This window comes from Felis catus, chromosome D2 (genome assembly GCF_018350175.1).
Source record: "Felis catus isolate Fca126 chromosome D2, F.catus_Fca126_mat1.0, whole genome shotgun sequence".
NCBI lineage: Eukaryota > Metazoa > Chordata > Mammalia > Carnivora > Felidae > Felis > Felis catus.
The window spans coordinates 13,145,910-13,162,933 of record NC_058378.1 but is presented as its reverse complement, the minus strand read 5'-3'; the positions used below and the strand labels follow the sequence as shown (position 1 = coordinate 13,162,933).

Sequence of the window (17,024 nt, the reverse complement as noted above, 5' to 3'; positions counted from 1 at the left end):
CCACAGCCCCTGGCAACAGCCAACCTGCTCTCTGTCTCTATGGATTTTTCTATTTGGACATTTCGTATAAATGGAATAATTCACGATGTGCCCCTCTGTGTCTGAACTATGTAATGTTTTGAGGTTATATCCAGGGTGCAGCATGTATCAGTACTTTGTTCCTTTCTGTGGCTAATATTCCACTGTATGGATATACCACAATTTTTTGCCCTTACTTTGTTTGATGGACAGGTGAGCTCTCCCTACCTTTTGACTATTGTGCTTACTTCTGCTTTGAACAGGCATATGCCTATATTTGTCGGAGTACCTGTGTTGGACCATTTTACATTTCGACCGGCAATGTAGGAGGGTTCCAATTTTTCCACATCCTCACCAACATTTGTTACTTTCCATTTTGGGGGGACTATAATCATCCCAGTAGGCGTGAGGTGGGACCTCACTGTGGTTTTCATTTGCATTTGCCTACGGGCTACGATGCCGAGCATCTTTTCATGTGCTTGTTGGCATCATTTACTTTTGAAGAGTGGCCTTTAATGTCAAACTTTAAACATTTTGTAACAATCTCAAGTGCACAGAAAGGTTGCAAGTGTAGCACAGAGAATTTTTTTTCTCTGAACCACCTGAGTGTGAGTTGCCAGCTGACTCCCTATTACTCCTCAATCCTATGTGTTTCTTGGGGCACCTGGGGGGCTCAGTCGCTTAAGCATCTGACTCTTGATTTCGACTCAGATCAACGATCCCATGCTTCCTCAGTTCAAGTTCTGCTCACCTGGGACTTGAGCCTGCTTGGGATTCTCTCTCCCCCTCTCTGTCTGCCCTTCCCCCCACCTCATGCTCTTGGTCTCTCAAAATTTATAAAGAAACTTAAAAAAAATATTATGCATTTCCGAAAAACAAGGACATTCTCTCCCATTACCACAATATGACCGCCCCAGGCAGGAAGTTTGCACTGCTCTATCGCTCTCATCTATGCCTCAGACTTCATGCAAGGTTCAAACAAAAAATACCAATAATATTCTTCACAGCAAAATGAAACCAACCCTGCCAGCACTTTGGTCTTGGACTTCAGCCTCCAGAACCGTGAGAACATAAATTCCTGCTGTGTGAGCCACCTGCTCTGTGGTACTCTGTTGGTGGCCAAGGAAGACGACTATAGCTCCTCATTGGTCGTAAGAGGAAAGCCAACCACTTTAGCCCAGTACGATGCTGACGACCCACCACACTTTCAGACTCACGTGACTGTAACACAACACAGACCAATCTATTCCGAAAGCTAGGACAGAAGCCCCAGCTGGCCAGCGCGACAGTATCGGCACATGCACGAGGAGTCCTTCAGAAGTTCTCACTGCAGTTTATACGGCGTTCAGGGATGAGATCTACAGTGGAGGGGCAGGGTCCACCTTGGTGCCACAGACCCCTGCCCGCAGAAGCAGCATCTCTTCAACAGAGCTTCCGGGTCCCCACAGGGACATGCCACTTACAGAAGTCACCAAGCACTTGGGAAAGCCCAAAGTATCGCGTCCACGTGAGGTGTTGGAAGCTCCTTCATGGCTGCTTCCGGTCCATAAGTCATTTACCAATCAGGGCACGTTTTTACCACGAACGATGCTGCCTGACAATACAGTTGACATATGCTGTCTTATCTGGCTTCCAGAGTAAGCCAGAAGAGTGGCTTCCCAAAGAGGCTCACGTCCTGATTCCCAGAACCTGTGTATACACTATGTAACATGACAAGGAGGAATTAAGATAGCAGATGGAATTAAGGTTGCTGATCAGTTGACTTAAAAAAAATTAACACTTATTTATTTTTGAGAGACAGAGTGCGAATGGGGGAGGCGCAGAGAGAGAGGGAGACACGGAATCCAAAGCAGGCTCCAGGCTCCGAGCTGTCAACACAGAGCCTTTTGGGGGCACAGAGTTTTTGGGGCTCGAACCCAAAAACCGAGAGATCGTGACCTGAGCCGAAGTCAGAGACGTAACCAACTGAGCCACCCAGATGCCTCTAATCAGTTGGCTTTAAAATAGGGAGGTTATCCTGGATTATGTGGATGGGTCCAATACAATCACAAGGGTCCTTATAAGAGAGAGAAGGAGGTGGGAGAGTCAGTGTCAAAGTCTGAGATTTTAAGATGCTAACTGCTGGCTCTACAGATGGAAGAGGGCACGCCTCAAGGAATGTATGGAGCCTCTGGAGGCCGGAAAAGGCAAGAAAACAGGCTTTCCTTCAGAGCAGAAACAAATGCGATTCTGCCAACACCTTAATTTTAGCCCAGCGAGACCCTTTTCCGACTTCTGACTTCTAGAAGTGCAGTACGATGAATGGATTGTTTTAAGCCACTCATTTTGTGGTTGTTTGTTACAGCTGCAAGGCGGGGTAAGAGAGCTAGGTGGTTAACAAGGCTGGGTTCTTATGCAGCAGGGGAAGAGGGTGTGTGACCCTTTCACCCACGCCCGATATGCAGCCGGCCCCTCCCTATCTCCTTCAGCCTCACTTCCGGCGCTCTCCAGCTGTATTAGTCTGCCCTGGCTGCCATAACAGAGTACCACAGACTAAGGGGCTTATGCAACAAACTTATTTTCTTACAGTTCAGGGGGTCACAAGTCCAAGGTCAACGTGCTGGCAGGTTGGTTTCTTCTGAAGTGTCTTTCCTTGGCTTACACACGGTCATCTCCTTGCTGTGTCCTCATATGGCCTCTGTCTTTGTGTGTCTGTGTCCTAATCTTGTTTTTTCTTTAAAGTTTATTAATTTATTTTGAGCGAGCGAGAGAGAGTGTGTGTGGGAGCAGAGGAAGGGCAGAGAGAGAGAATCCCAAGCAAGCTCTGTACTGTCAGCACAGAGCCTGAAGTGGGGCTCGAACTCACGAACTGTGACAGCATGACCTGGGCTGAAATCAAGAGTCAGAGGCTTAAGTGACTGAGCTATCCAGGCGCCCCATGTCCTAATCTCTTCATATAAGGACACCAGTCACATTGGATTAGGGCCCATCCACATGACCCCATTAATTACCTCTTTTAAGGCCTTCTCCAAATAGGGTCACATTCTGTAACGTTCTGAATTTGGTGGGGGATGCAACTCAGTCCATAATACTCTGCCCTCCGGACCCCCAAAGTTGATGTCCTTCTTACATGAAAAGTAAATTCACCCCCATCCCAACAGCCCCAAAGTCTTAATCTTCTTGTAAAATCTCATCTAGGGGTGCCTGGGTGGCTCAGTCGGTTGAGCGGCCGACTTCGGCTCAGGTCACGATCTCACGGTCCATGAGTTCGAGCCCCACGTCGGGCTCTGTGCTGACAGCTCGGAGCCCGGAGCCTGTTTCAGATTCTGTGTCTCCCTCTCGCTGACCCTCCCCTGTTCATGCTCTGTCTCTCTCTGTCTCAAAAATAAATAAAACGTTAAAAAACATTAAAAAAAAATAAAATCTCATCTAAATCAAGTATGGAGGAGACGTGAGTTATGATTCATCCTGAGGCAAAAACTCCACTCCAGCTGTGAACCCGTGAAATCAGACAAGTTATCTGTTTCCAAAACACAACGGTGGCCCAGGAGAGACTTTTCCAGGCCGAAAGGGAGAAAGCAGAAAGAAGAAAGCGGTCATGGGTCCCAAGCGAGTCCTCTGAAAGACGGTGTGGTTCTTGAGACTATGTCAAATCCCATCTTCGTGACACTATTTCAACAGAAAAGCTATTTTCACAAGGTGGGAAGTGTCTGACTGTCAGAGAAAAATGACACATTTGAATTGTCCATGTGACTTTTAATTGAGGAAAGGACAAATGCTGTCCTATTTCAGCTCTGAGCATTATTCAAGAATAATGTATTTTCCTATAAACATTCTTCAGCAAGCCACTAACTGGCACATTCCTGGAGAATTCGTCTTTTTAAGAAATGACATGATTTTGTTCCAAAGCATCAGGATTTAACTTTACATCGTGTGTGTGTGTGTGTGTGTGTGTGTGTGTGTGTGTGTGTTTGCAAATTTATTTCCCACCTCATTGGCTTCCTGTAAGATTTTTCGTGGGAAGACAGATCAAATAAGGTTTCTCTGTCGTCCTTGTCTCCATCACGATTCCCTCTCACCTCTAGAAACCTCTTTTTGTCTTGGTCAAGACTGCTGTTGGCAAACAGGCTCCTGACCCTCAGAGGAAGACTGTTAGTAAATTGCAGCTCTTGGAAAATCTGTAACACATTGCTGACCTTCTCACCCTGGGGAAGAGCTGACTCGGAAGGGAGCCCCCAGCAGGACCCAGAAAAGAACCACCAGAAGGCAGGTGAGGCCCCTGCATGACAAAGGTATTCAGGGATCTTGGTGAAAGTATCTTTCGCAGGATGATCCTGTGCCCTACACACAGCTCCAGGCATGCGGCTCCTTCCCTGGTCTCTCTCCTCTTGCTTAGGACTATACTTCTCTTTCCCACCTTCCAAACCTTCTTTTGCCACCCTCTCAACCTTTTTTAAACAAAAATACTTCGTTTTTCAGAGCAGTTTTAGTTTCACAGCAAAACTGAGCAGAAAGTACAGAGATCTCCTGTGTCCCCCCCCACCCCGACACCTGCACAGCGTCCCCACCACCAGCACCGCTGACCAGCCTGGTGCATCGGTTACAACCGATGAACCTGCACTGACACGTGATTAGCACCCAGAGGCCACAGTTCACACTGTCGTTGTTCATTCTTGGCGTTATACCTTCTATGGGTTTGCAAAAATGTATGACACATGGCCGTCATTAGAGTGTCACACAGAATAGTCTCACCGCCCTAAAAGTCCTCTGAGGATGAGGTGTAATTATACCTGCCTTCATGGCACAGTTTTGAAGATTAAATGAGATAATGTGAGTGAGGGGTCTAGAAAACTGCCTGGCACGGAGGGGGGGGGGCGGGGGGAGCCTCGGTAAGTGGCAGTTATCAGTGCGATGGAGGCACACGGGAGCAGGCTGGGCCAGGGGGCTCGTGATGTGGACCATCTGCTCTCCCCAGGGCTCTGTCAGGAAGTGCAAGCCTTCTGTGTGTGTTAACCTGTCAGGGAGGAAAGCCAGGCCGCCTGGAGTAGGGCGAAGCCTGAAAGAAGACCCGAATCAAGTAACCTCAAACACGGGGATCGTACCGCACTTACAGATGTTGACCTACACCTCCCAACGCATGGAGGGACCGGTGTGGTAGGTTAAACAACAGACACGCCCAAGAGTCTTAGACTTTTGTTTCCAAAGCCTGAGCCTCAGAGGTGGGAAAGAATTCAGGAGATAGGAGGGCAATGCCTTCACCAGAGCAGGGCGAAGAGTGGAGTTGCCCCAGGACTAGAGGGTAACCCTCACCAACAACCAGCGTGGCTGGGGCTGGGGGTGGGAGTCTTAGGTGGGGCATGGGGGGGGGTGGCAAGACCCAAAAACAAACTGGCCACCTACCGCTCTGAAGCAGAGAGGGTCCCAGAGGAGAGTGTTGTGCCCCCAGGCAGGACCCGAGGCCACCAAGAGGCACTCGCCTCACGGGCCGATGCCCAGTTGGTGGGTGTCTCATTGGTCACCTGGTGGACAGATGCCTCGAGGACCAAGGGGGCACCTCTCCCACACCCTGGCCTTTCCTAAGTCCTGGGGAGACCCTGAGGCAATCCCAGGGAGGCTGGGGACACCTGGTAAAAACTGAGACTAAAGTTGCTTGCCAGCCTAAAGGATGCATGCTTCAGTCAAAGTCAAGTTATTGGAAAAACAGAAGAATCACCTTTCTCCCCCAGAGTTTGTGGATCGAGATTCACACCAGCCCGATTCACTCTGACTCACGGCGCTGGACGGTGGCCCGTGTTAATGACGGCTCCCCTGCTGCAGGCCCAGCTTCCCGTCCCGTGTGCTTCATTCAGCGGCTTCCCTCCACTTTTGTGATCCGAGTCCTCAGCCTCCTTTGGTTCTGGGGCTTCATGCCAGTCCCTGGTCAAGGGCGCCTGCTCTCACCATCTCATCTGGCCTCCTCTGTAGCTCACTAGTCATTTATTACCAGCTGCCTCTTTGAAGGCTTGTTTCCTTGGAGTCTTTGTGACTGAACCCGCGGCAGCCAGAGTGCCCTCATGTTAATTATGCCACTGCCCCCCCCCCCCCCCCCCCACAGAACTGAGCAGGACCAGAAACAGCCATGAAATCCCTCTCTGAGCAGAAATGGCATCTGCTCTACTTGGAAGTTTAACACCTGCTTGGTACTTTTCACACAGGAGTTCATTAGTAAAATAGGTGAGGCTGACGTTCATATAAGGCAAGAAAAAGCAGAGGCTCAGATCAAGCTGTTTTGATTTTATTTCTGAAACCATATTTAATGTAATGGTGCGTGAACTCTTCTGAAACGTCAAATATGAGAGGCTTTAAAGAATTGGTACCACACTTCCTCCCTATAATATTCAAAATCAAATACAGTAAAACCTTGGATTGCAAGTAAGTTGTTCTGCGAGTGTTCCACAAGACGAGCAAACATTTCTAATAAATCGTAACTTGATAAATGAGCGACGTCTTGTGATACGCGTAGTACGTGACGCCGAATGTCACGTGATCACAACTGAGGCAGTGGTTGTTCTCTGTCTCTCTGTCTCACTATGGGATTATGGGTAATCACCTCCCATGCTCGGATGCTCGGCCTCAGGCTGTGGTGTTTGGCAGAAATCAGTGATTTTTCAGAACGTTGGAAGGTGCCCACGACTGGCACTAATGTATTTGTTGTCACCTCAAAGCACCTGTGGACAGCCCTTTGCTTTTCCAGACAAGAGTGAGCTTACGAATGCTTGCTTCATTCTAGGTCGGGCTGCCTGCAGATATAGACCCTTTCCTCTGCCACACTATTGCCGGTTACACGAAATACAGTGTATGACAAGAGTTTATGAATACTGCACTGTAGTCAACATCCATGTGAGCGTATATAATGGCCCCCATGCAGTAAAGGGTTGAAAAGAAAGGAGGTAAGAAGACGATTACAGGAGAAGTTAAGAAGGAAATCATTGACAAGTACGAATGAGGTATGCAAGTGGCCAGCATTGCAAGACTTTATAAGAAGTCTGGATTGACCATTTGCACAATATTAAAGAAGAAAGAAGGGGGCTAGGCGCAGCCAAAGGAGTCACGAGAATATCAAAGCAACGGCCACGTGTTCTGGAAGATGTAGAAAAGTTGCTTCTGGTTTATATAAATGAGAAGCAACTAGCAGGGGACACTGTGACCGAGAACTTTATCTGGGAGAAGGCAAAGGCCTTGTACACCGACCTTGTAAGTAAACTGGCAGGTACGTCAACGGAAAATAAAGGCTGCAAGGCAAGATGGTTTGATAACTAAGAGGAGAAGTGGCATCCATGTTGTTGTGAGGCATGGTGAGGCTGTGAGTTCAGATGCTAAGGCAGCTGAGGTGTGCACCACTGAGTTCCAGAAGCTCATGGTTTCCAAGCATTACCTGAAGGAGCAAGTTTTTAACTGCGACGAGATGGCGTTTTTGGGGGGGGGAGAAAGATGTCAAAGAGGACCTACATTACAGAAGAGAATGAAATGTCCAGTCACGAACCCATGAAAGACTGTCTCACCCTCTCATGCTAACGCAAGCCAGGAGTTCAAAGTCAAGCCCCTGGTCGTGTATCATTCAGAGAATCCACGAGCCTTCAAGAAATGAAGGTGCATGGGGTGCATGGGTGGCTCAGTCAGTTTAGCATCTGACTTCGGCTCAGGTCGTGATCTCACAGTTCATGAGTTCAAGCCCCGCATCGGGCTCTGCTGACAGCTCAGAGCATGGAGCCTGCTTAGGATTCTGTCTCCCTCGCTCTCTGCCCCTCCCCTGCTTGTGCTCTCTCTCTCTCTCTCTCTCATGCTCTGTCTTCCCAAAATAAATAAACATTAAAAAATTAAAAAAAAAAAGAAATGCAATGTGCAGAAGAGCCAGTTAAACGTTATGTGGAGGGTCCAACAGCAAGGCTTGGGTCACTTGTATCTTGTTCGATTAGTGGATCAACGAGGTCTTGGGTCCTGCAGTGAAGAAATATCTTTTTGAAAAGAATCTGTCACTCAAAGCCTTGCCGGTCATGGATAATGCTCCTACTCATCCTCCAGGCTTTGAGGATGACTTACTGGAGGAGCTCGAGTTCATTAAGGTCAAGTTCCTTCCTCCCAACACCACTCCGATCCTCTAGGCCATGGACCAGCTGGTCATTTTGTACTTTAAAAAGCTTTACACCAGAGCATTATTTCAGCGATGCTTCGAGGTGACCGAAGGAACAAACCTTTCCCTCTGAGAGTTTTGGAAAAGTCATTTCCACATCGTGAACTGCCTCAAGGTCATCAATAGAGCATGGGATGGGGTCACCAAGAGAACCCTCAATTCTGCTTGGAGAAAACTGTGGCCTGATTGTGCTCTTGGGCATGACGTAGAGGGGCTTGCTCATGAACGGGAGCCACCAGGTGTCGATGAGACTGTGCCCTTGGGGAAGACCAGGGGACTGGAGGTGAATGAGGATGACATTTGGGAGCTGGTGGAGACACATGACCTGGAGCTGACCACCGACACACTGCCGGCTCTGCATCGCAAGCAACCCCAAGAGGTTACGGAGATCTCGTCTGCAGGGGAGGGGGAGGAAAAGGCAGAGGAATCCCTCACTTCGAACGAGATTAGGGAAACGTGTAAAATGTGGGAAACAGTGCAAATTGTATAGAAAAGCACCACCCAAATAAGGCCGTAGCAGTGCAAGCAATGAACTTGTTTAACGACAATGCAATGTCACATTTCCTCAAAATCCTCAAAAGGAGGCAAAAGCAAGTGTCATTGGATAGTTTCCTTATTAAAGTCGCACAGAAAAGAAAAAGATTCCATTGAGTCAATCCCCAGCAATGATTCCGTTAGCGATAGTGAAACTTGTCCTACACAATCACCCTCCTCCGTCTCGTCTCCCTCACACCAGCCACGGAGGTTTTCAAAGGTTAAGTGGAATTAATTAATTTCTTTTTCTATATATGTTGTATTTTCTTTATTATTTTAAATTATGTTACAGTATTGTCATCATTTTTATGTGAATATTTTTGGACTGTGGAATGAATCATCTGAGTTTCCACTTCTTATGGGGAAATTCGCCTTGATATACGAGTGCTTTGGATTACAAGCATGTTTCTGGAACGAATTATACTTGCAAACCAAGGTTTATGGTAATTCTGATCCAAACCTAGAGTTGGCTGCCTGAGTTTACTCTTTGGTGCCTGGAATGTTTCCACGGTCATCGTTTGCTTTCATTATTTTATTTATTCACCACCCCAACTCTTCCTGATAAAAGCTGTTTTACACGTTTTCAGGGTCTCATTCAGATGCTACTACCCTCTCAAACAAAAGTGTCTTGACCTGGCTTGCCGCCTTGGTCCCTGGAGCTGAGCCCCACCCTCCATCACTGTGATGCTTCTAGACTTTTTATCGTCCTCAACATCTTAGACTTTGTACTCTGGTATTCAAACAACGGTGCTGGTATATTTTCTTCCTTTCTAGACTACCAGCTCTTTTGAGAATAGGGAATTTTTAGCCTCATTTTTATAACCTCAGGGAAGACGGGAGTTTTCCACTTAGTACATATTTAATGAATTGAATTGAATGAAAAAACAAAAAACAAACAAACAACTCAGCATCACTCCTTTCTCTGAATCAATACCTCAGGAACAGAAATGATGATGGCCTATCCAGAGTCAAATTTCCTCACCTGCAAGGACTCCAGGTCTCAGTAATCCTTTCTTTATTATAATTTTTTTAATGTTTATTTTTGAGAGAGAGAGAGAGGAAGACACAAGGTCCAAAGCAGGTTCCAGGCTCTGAACTGTCAGCACAGAGCCTGACGTAGGGCTTGAACCCACGAACCATGAGATCATGACCCGAGCCAAGGTCTGATGCTCAACCAACTGAGCCACCCAAGTGCCCCGAGGTCTCAGTAATTCTTTTGAAGGATGTTTATTTCCAAATGGAATCAACCTAGTTTTCTTCCTCCCTAATTATGTGCTCATTATAAAATATCCAAACTCTACAGGAAAATATAAAGTTAAAATCATCTGTAAGTTATTTCAGTAAGACAATAAAGATTTTTGTTTATATTTTCTTTAATTTCATTCCATGAAAAAAACCCAAAGTAGTTCTAATACTAATGACTCCTTTAAAAAAGTCAGTATTCAGTGGAGGAATTTCCAAATTGCTTTGTATTATGGAACATTTCAGACATATAACGCAATTGAGAGAATAATACATGACACACCCTGGTCTCTCTACCACCCAGCTTATGAAATAAAACAAAAATATGTGGGTGAGGTGCCCTGGTACCTCTCCCCAGCAATCTCTCTTCTGAAGTCATTTTATTATTCCTACACATCTTCAGACTTTTTAAAACATATGTACGTATCTCTAAGCAATACGGAGAATTATTTCCTATTTAAAAGTATTCGTAGGGGCGCCTGGGTGGCTCAGTCAGTTGAGCGTCCAACTCTTGATTTCAGCCTAGGTCATGATCTGCTGGTTCGTGTGTTTGAGTCCTGAGTTGGGCTCTGTGCTGACAGTGTGGAGCCTGCTTGGGATTCTTTCTCCCTCTCTCTCTTCCCCTCTCCCACCCATGGGCTCTCTTTCTCAAAATAAACATCCAAAAAAAAAAAAAAGTATCTGTAGATGGGATACTATGTTTATCCTCCTGAACTGTTTTCCGGAGCAGTTCACTGACACACTGTTCCACTGTTATTTATCTCCCCCCCCCCCATTTATCTTTTGTCCTGTTGATGCAGAACTGGTTATTTCCCGTAGTTTGTTATCTTGTACGATAACGTAATGAATGGATCTTTCGAGCAAGAATTTCTATGGGGGGCACACTAGGAGTAGAAGTGATTGGTATCACCTTACACGCACTCTTCACTTTTACTCTCCCCTTTCCAATTAAACAGGACGAGAGTAAGATGTTTGAGGCCCCCATTCATTTGGCATTAGCTTCACATAAATCAAGCACAAGCTCGTAGAAGACGTCGCCACTCTTTATTCAAGAAATTTAAATTTTAAAATTTCGAAAAGATCCTCAAATCACCGGCACCTGCAAGCTGTCAGACACACCCCTTCAGAAGACGGTAAGCACTGGACTGTGCTGTTGGGGACAGCGGCCCGTGGTCAGTGGCGACCAGCAGATGGGTGCCGTGGCTGTGTCATCACAGAAGCCCCGTCGAGGCGGGGCAGCCCAGGGCAGGTGTTGGGTTCATCCTGGGAACTCTGGTGCGAGCACAGGGTTTGGAAGGTGCCGGTCGGCGTGGCCCGAGATGCCAGTTCAAGGCCCCGGTGGGTCTGTCTGTCATAAACAAGGGCCACCCCCCGAGCAGTGTGGGCGCAGCTCGGCACTTCTCAGGGAGCGTGGCCCTCAGACGTGAGGGACACATCCTACAGGGGAGGAGCTCTGAACCGCTGTCATGGCCAGTCATCCGGCGCTCTGTGGACGGGAGCCTCTGTCAACCGACATCCTGGAAGAGGCAGTCCTGATGCTCACACCACCCGGACTCTCAAGTGACTTCTGACCTGACCCTGTTTACACGTCCAGCATCACTCCTTGCTTCTACTTCTTCTAAAAGTGGTGATACAGGAATTAATCCTCAGCTAACCAAACGATGGCACAGACTGACAGGAAAACTTCATTCTGGGACGATATCACATCAGAGTTTAAAATAACCCTGAGACGACCCGGAGGACCACAAGCAGAGGGTCAGCAGCCGTGTGTGAGGCGTGTGGTTTCCCAGCTGGACGACGCCCGGCACAGGGCAGGGCTTCGTTTACGGACTTTTCATCTTTGTGCCAAGACTGAGCGAACTGAATCTGCCAGAGCTGAATTGGAGAATCCTCCTTCAAGTCCAGCTGGAGCAGCTAGAATGTCCCAATGCTCCTTGTGAGATGAACTCTAGAATGTTCCGAGGCTCCTAGGGAGATGAACTCCTGGGGAAAAGATTTTTTTTTTTTTTTTTCCAGATAGGAAGGGTGGATGAGAAGCCAGGACACTGGCTTCTAATCCTATTTCTGTATTTGATTTACTTGTCTGACTTTGAGCAAGTTTCTATCTCTGCATTTGGGGGGGGGTTTCCCTTTGTAACAATGTGATCCTCTTGTCCCAAAAAGATTGGAGCCAAGCATGATGCCTCAGGTGGGAACAAAACCAGTAAGACAACTTAACAAATTCATCAAATATTAGACACTGTGGGGCGCCTGGATGGCTCAGTCGGTTGAGCACCTGACTTTGGCTCAGGTCATGATCTCATGGTTTGTGAATTTGAGCCCCGCGTCAGGCTTACTGCTGTCAGCACAAAGCCTGCTTTGGATCCTGTGTCCCCGCGCCCCATCTCTGCCCCTCCCCTGCTCATGTGTGCGCACGCTCTCTGTCTCTCTCAAAAATAAATATTAAAAATATTTTTTTAATGTTTGTTTATTTTTGAGGCAGAAAGAGACAGAGCATGAGCAGGGGAGGGGCAGAGAAGGACAGAGACACAGAACCTGAAGCAGGCTCCAGGCTCCGAGCTGTCAGCAAAGAGCCTGATGTGGGGCTCAGACTCACAGACCGTGAGATCACGACCTGAGCCAAAGTCAGATGCTTAACCGACTGAGCCACCCAGGCGCTCCTCAAAAATAAACATTTAAAAAAATATATTGGATATTGTCACCTGACTTTCTGAGCTAAAACCTTAATGGCTTGATCGTGAAGAAAAAAACGAGCAAACAAAGGAAACCATTCTAGTTTAGAAGAACTTATGACCAATGAACACTTAGACAGTTGTCTCTAAAAGACAAAGGAAGGCTGCCATCAAAGGCTGTCACCCACAAACACTGCTGATCACTGGTTACAAACGTTAACAGGATTTCTCCAAGGTGTATATTCACACTTTGCAGACAGACCGATTTGTGTTGCTCAAGTGAGCTATGCATGGAGGGGAATTTTTTAGCAGTAGTGAAAAAAACAAAACAAAACAGGACATACGAAATAAGCCTGCAAGTGACCTGGATTTTTTTCCAGGAAAAAAGATGCAGAGTCCAACGTTAGTTTTTCTTTAACGTGTTGGCGGCTTGCTGGTGACCTCTGCAGAGTCGTCGTCCATGGTGAACTGTCCCTAAGTGGTACAGGTGGTGGTGGTGAGTGGCAGGGTGGAGGCTGGAGGTGAGCAGAGAGAAGTTCCGCTTTTTCCAGGGCCCCAGGAAGCCCCAGACCACTGATCGGTGGAGCCGATCCGACCTATGCCAGCCACGCCCCACCCCTACATGAAAGCACCTGAAATGATGTGGACCGTGGTGGGAAATCCCTGAACAACGTGTGAGCAAGAGAGTCTACAGGGGCAGTGGGGGGGGGGGGGGGAGGGGGGTAGGCGGGGACTGGCTCTGACTATTTCTCCTTTGAACCAGAAGTCAGCCAGTTGTTGGGAAGAGGCACTTTGAGATGGGGAAAGTCTAATCAAGATAATAAGGCTATAACCAGCAGGAAAAATGGACCCGTGGTCCAGCTCACCTCAAAGTCTCTGTAAGACTGCAAAGACAAGTATCCAAATCTGAGACGCGGATAAAATGAAGCTCTGGGAACCACAAAAGGCCCCGAATAGCCAAAGGAATTTTGAAGAAGAAGACCAAAGCAGGAGGCATCACAATCCCAGACTTTAGCCTCTACTACAAAGCTGTCATCATCAAGACAGCATGGTATTGGCACAGAAACAGACACATAGACCAATGGAATAGAATAGAAACCCCAGAACTAGACCCACAAACGTATGGCCAACTCATCTTTGACAAAGCAGGAAAGAACATCCAATGGAAAAAAGACAGCCTCTTTAACAAATGGTGCTGGGAGAACTGGACAGCAACATGCAGAAGGTTGAAACTAGACCACTTTCTCACACCATTCACAAAAATAAACTCAAAATGGATAAAGGACCTAAATGTGAGACAGGAAACCATCAAAACCTTAGAGGAGAAAGCAGGAAAAGACCTCTCTGACCTCAGCTGTAGCAATCTCTTACTCGACACATCCCCAAAGGCAAGGGAATTAAAAGCAAAAGTGAATTACTGGGACCTTATGAAGATAAAAAGCTTCTGCACAGCAAAGGAAACAACCAACAAAACTAAAAGGCAACCAACGGAATGGGAAAAGATATTCGCAAATGACATATCGGACAAAGGGCTAGTATCCAAAATCTATAAAGAGCTCACCAAACTCCACACCCGAAAAACAAATAACCCAGTGAAGAAATGGGCAGAAAACATGAATAGACACTTCTCTAAAGAAGACATCCGGATGGCCAACAGGCACATGAAAAGATGTTCAGCGTCGCTCCTTATCAGGGAAATACAAATCAAAACCACACTCAGGTATCACCTCACGCCAGTCAGAGTGGCCAAAATGAACAAATCAGGAGACTATAGATGCTGGAGAGGATGTGGAGAAACGGGAACCCTCTTGCACTGTTGGTGGGAATGCAAATTGGTGCAGCCGCTCTGGAAAGCAGTGTGGAGGTTCCTCAGAAAATTAAAAATAGACCTACCCTATGACCCAGCAGTAGCACTGCTAGGAATTTATCCAAGGGATACAGGAGTACTGATGCATAGGGCCACTTGTACCCCAATGTTCATAGCAACACTCTCAACAATAGCCAAATTATGGAAAGAGCCTAAATGTCCATCAACTGATGAATGGATAAAGAAAATGTGGTTTATATACACAATGGAATACTACGTGGCAATGAGAAAAAATGAAATATGGCCTTTTGTAGCAATGTGGATGGAACTGGAGAGTGTGATGCTAAGTGAAATAAGCCATACAGAGAAAGACAGATACCATATGGTTTCACTCTTATGTGGATCCTGAGAAACTTAACAGCAACCCATGGGGGAGGGGGAGAAAAAAAAAAAAAAGAGGTTAGAGTGGGAGAGAGCCAAAGCATAAGAGACTGTTAAAAACTGAGAACAAACTGAGGGTTGATGGGGGGTGGGAGGGAGGAGAGGGTGGGTGACGGGCATTGAGGAGGGCACCTTTTGGGATGAGCACTGGGTGTTGTATGGAAACCAATTTGTCAATAAATTTCATATATAAAAAAAATAAATAAATAAAATAAAAGTTTCTAGATAAAAAAAATGAAGCTCTGGTCCAAATATAGGAGGGAGACTTCCTACCAGTCCCACCAATCACTAAGTGGTCGCCACTTTGCCAGGGAGGGTGGGGGACAAACAGCCAGTCTCAGAACGGCCCTCTATACCTACACAGGGAGGACCCATCCTCTGGAAATTCTCCACCCAGTGTCCCGTGGGAGGAGCAAGGCTGCTTAGTGATTCTTCCTGCTCTGAACCCAGCAGCTGATAAAAGAAGGCAATGTGGACAAAGGCAGAGAAGAAATACATTTACGGTATATTTAGAAAATTTACCGTAACATTTGTTAACAAACCACAGAGTACTGAAAAGAGAAAGGATTCCACAGACCAGGACTCCAAAGGTTTTAAAGCATAAAAGTCCCTTCTATTTTTTTTTTAAGTTATTTAATTTGAGAGAGAGAGAGAGAGAGAGAGAGAGAGAGAGAGAGAATGAGCAGGGGAGGGGAGGGGAGAGAGGAGAGAGCGAGAATTCCAAGCAGGCTCCACACCGTGAGCTTGGAGCCCTCCGGATGTGGGGCCTGAACTGACAACTGTGATATCATGAACTGAGCTGAAGACGGACACTTACTTAACTGACTGAGCCACCCAGGCACCCCTAAAGGTTCCTTCTAAAATTAAAAAAAAATGCAGTGTCCCTATGGCAGTACTTTTAATATCTATTGACTCAGAAGACATACAGTGATATAAAGAATTCAGTAATACACTAACATTCATTTTATCTTACTGATCTCAAGGACATCTATGCACAATTGCAAATCAGCAGTAGACAAGCACATGACATTCTGTATTGAGTCTACACAGGGTTCCTGGGCTGGACCTGCCTTCAAGGACCTCGTGTAGTAGTTCTGGGTACCACTTGGAGGAAGCTGAAGGCTGGGAGAGGGAAGGTAATGTAACCCCACTTGAACCAGCCAGCTAGTGGTTGAGAATCTCCCCCTACTGCCAGGGGTCCTCTCTCTGGGGGACCCTGGGGTCTTTCCTTGCATGAAGTAGGGAAGCCCAGACTAGGGTGGGGAGAAACCAGCTCTCTGTGCAGTGACAGAATATTCTGATGGACAGGTCTGTGCTTCCTCTCCATGCTCCCTTGTACCTAACCCTTCCTCAGCCAGCCAGACATCCATGTTGCCTCAGGGGGAACTCGGATTATTAAAGTAGGGCTAGAAAGACAAAGAAGTATGATGGTTTTTCCTTCAAACTAGGTTCTGAAAGCCCTTGCTTCAGGAACAAGTTTTGGATGCCAACGCTTTTGATTTATAAGAGAGGAAGGCTTGCAGAAAGGGAGGGCTCAAAGATACCTAGAGAAAAACACCCCAGAAAGGCCAGGATTGACCTGTCCCTGGGACACCTGTGTTGGGAGAGGCGTGGCGAGCGGTACAGAATAACCCAGGAGACTGGAGGACCCATGTGTAAGAGCAGTGAGCACTGAGAAGCAGGTCTGCACCTGCTTTGTCTTTATCACACTGGGAGCCCATGCTTGCTAGAACCTTGTGGCCACTCAGGGGCATGTCATGCATGCTAAGGCCATATTCTCTGAGGGCCTCCCGCCAGCAGACCTGCGTATGGCCGTGGGTCCTCCGCAGGATGCCTGCCTGTGCCCCGAGGCAGACGATCCCGTAGGACCTCCTCATGGCGAAGACCCAGGGAATCTCGTGCACTCCCTCCAGAGGGTGGATGCCCCAGCATCTTGTTCCTGTACTTGGGAGGGGCACATCTGACCATCCAGAGGATGGTACGCTATTTCCCGATAAGGGCATTTGGGGCCATTTTTGCCCCCTAAGAGGCAATAGAATGCAATAGAAAAAGCGTGGAAGCCCCGAGTTTGCATCCTGGCCCTGCCGTGTTCCACAGCCAAATTATACTCAAGACTCAGTTTCTCAGTCAAGAATGGGGAGAAAACTTCACGCCTCCTGCT

The 17,024-nt window shown here is 47.1% G+C and overlaps 1 protein-coding gene across 6 annotated transcripts in view; it reads right to left on the bottom strand.

Annotated features, from left to right (window-relative positions):
* GNG4 (G protein subunit gamma 4) overlaps positions 1-17,024 on the bottom strand; it is a 71,075-nt gene that overhangs the window by 42,821 nt on the left and 11,230 nt on the right. Inside the window, exon 1 of one of the 6 annotated variants that reach the window (XM_045039911.1) lies at positions 5,770-6,065. The exons of 1 other annotated variant lie outside the window; for it this stretch is intronic. In XM_045039911.1, coding sequence (XP_044895846.1) covers positions 5,770-5,842 — 73 coding nt within the window. In that variant the 5' untranslated portion in view covers positions 5,843-6,065. Of the gene's footprint in view, positions 1-5,710; positions 6,066-17,024 lie in introns of those variants that run through there. 4 more of the 6 variants (XM_019814292.3, XM_045039912.1, XM_019814293.3 and 1 more) reach the window with 4 other exon arrangements.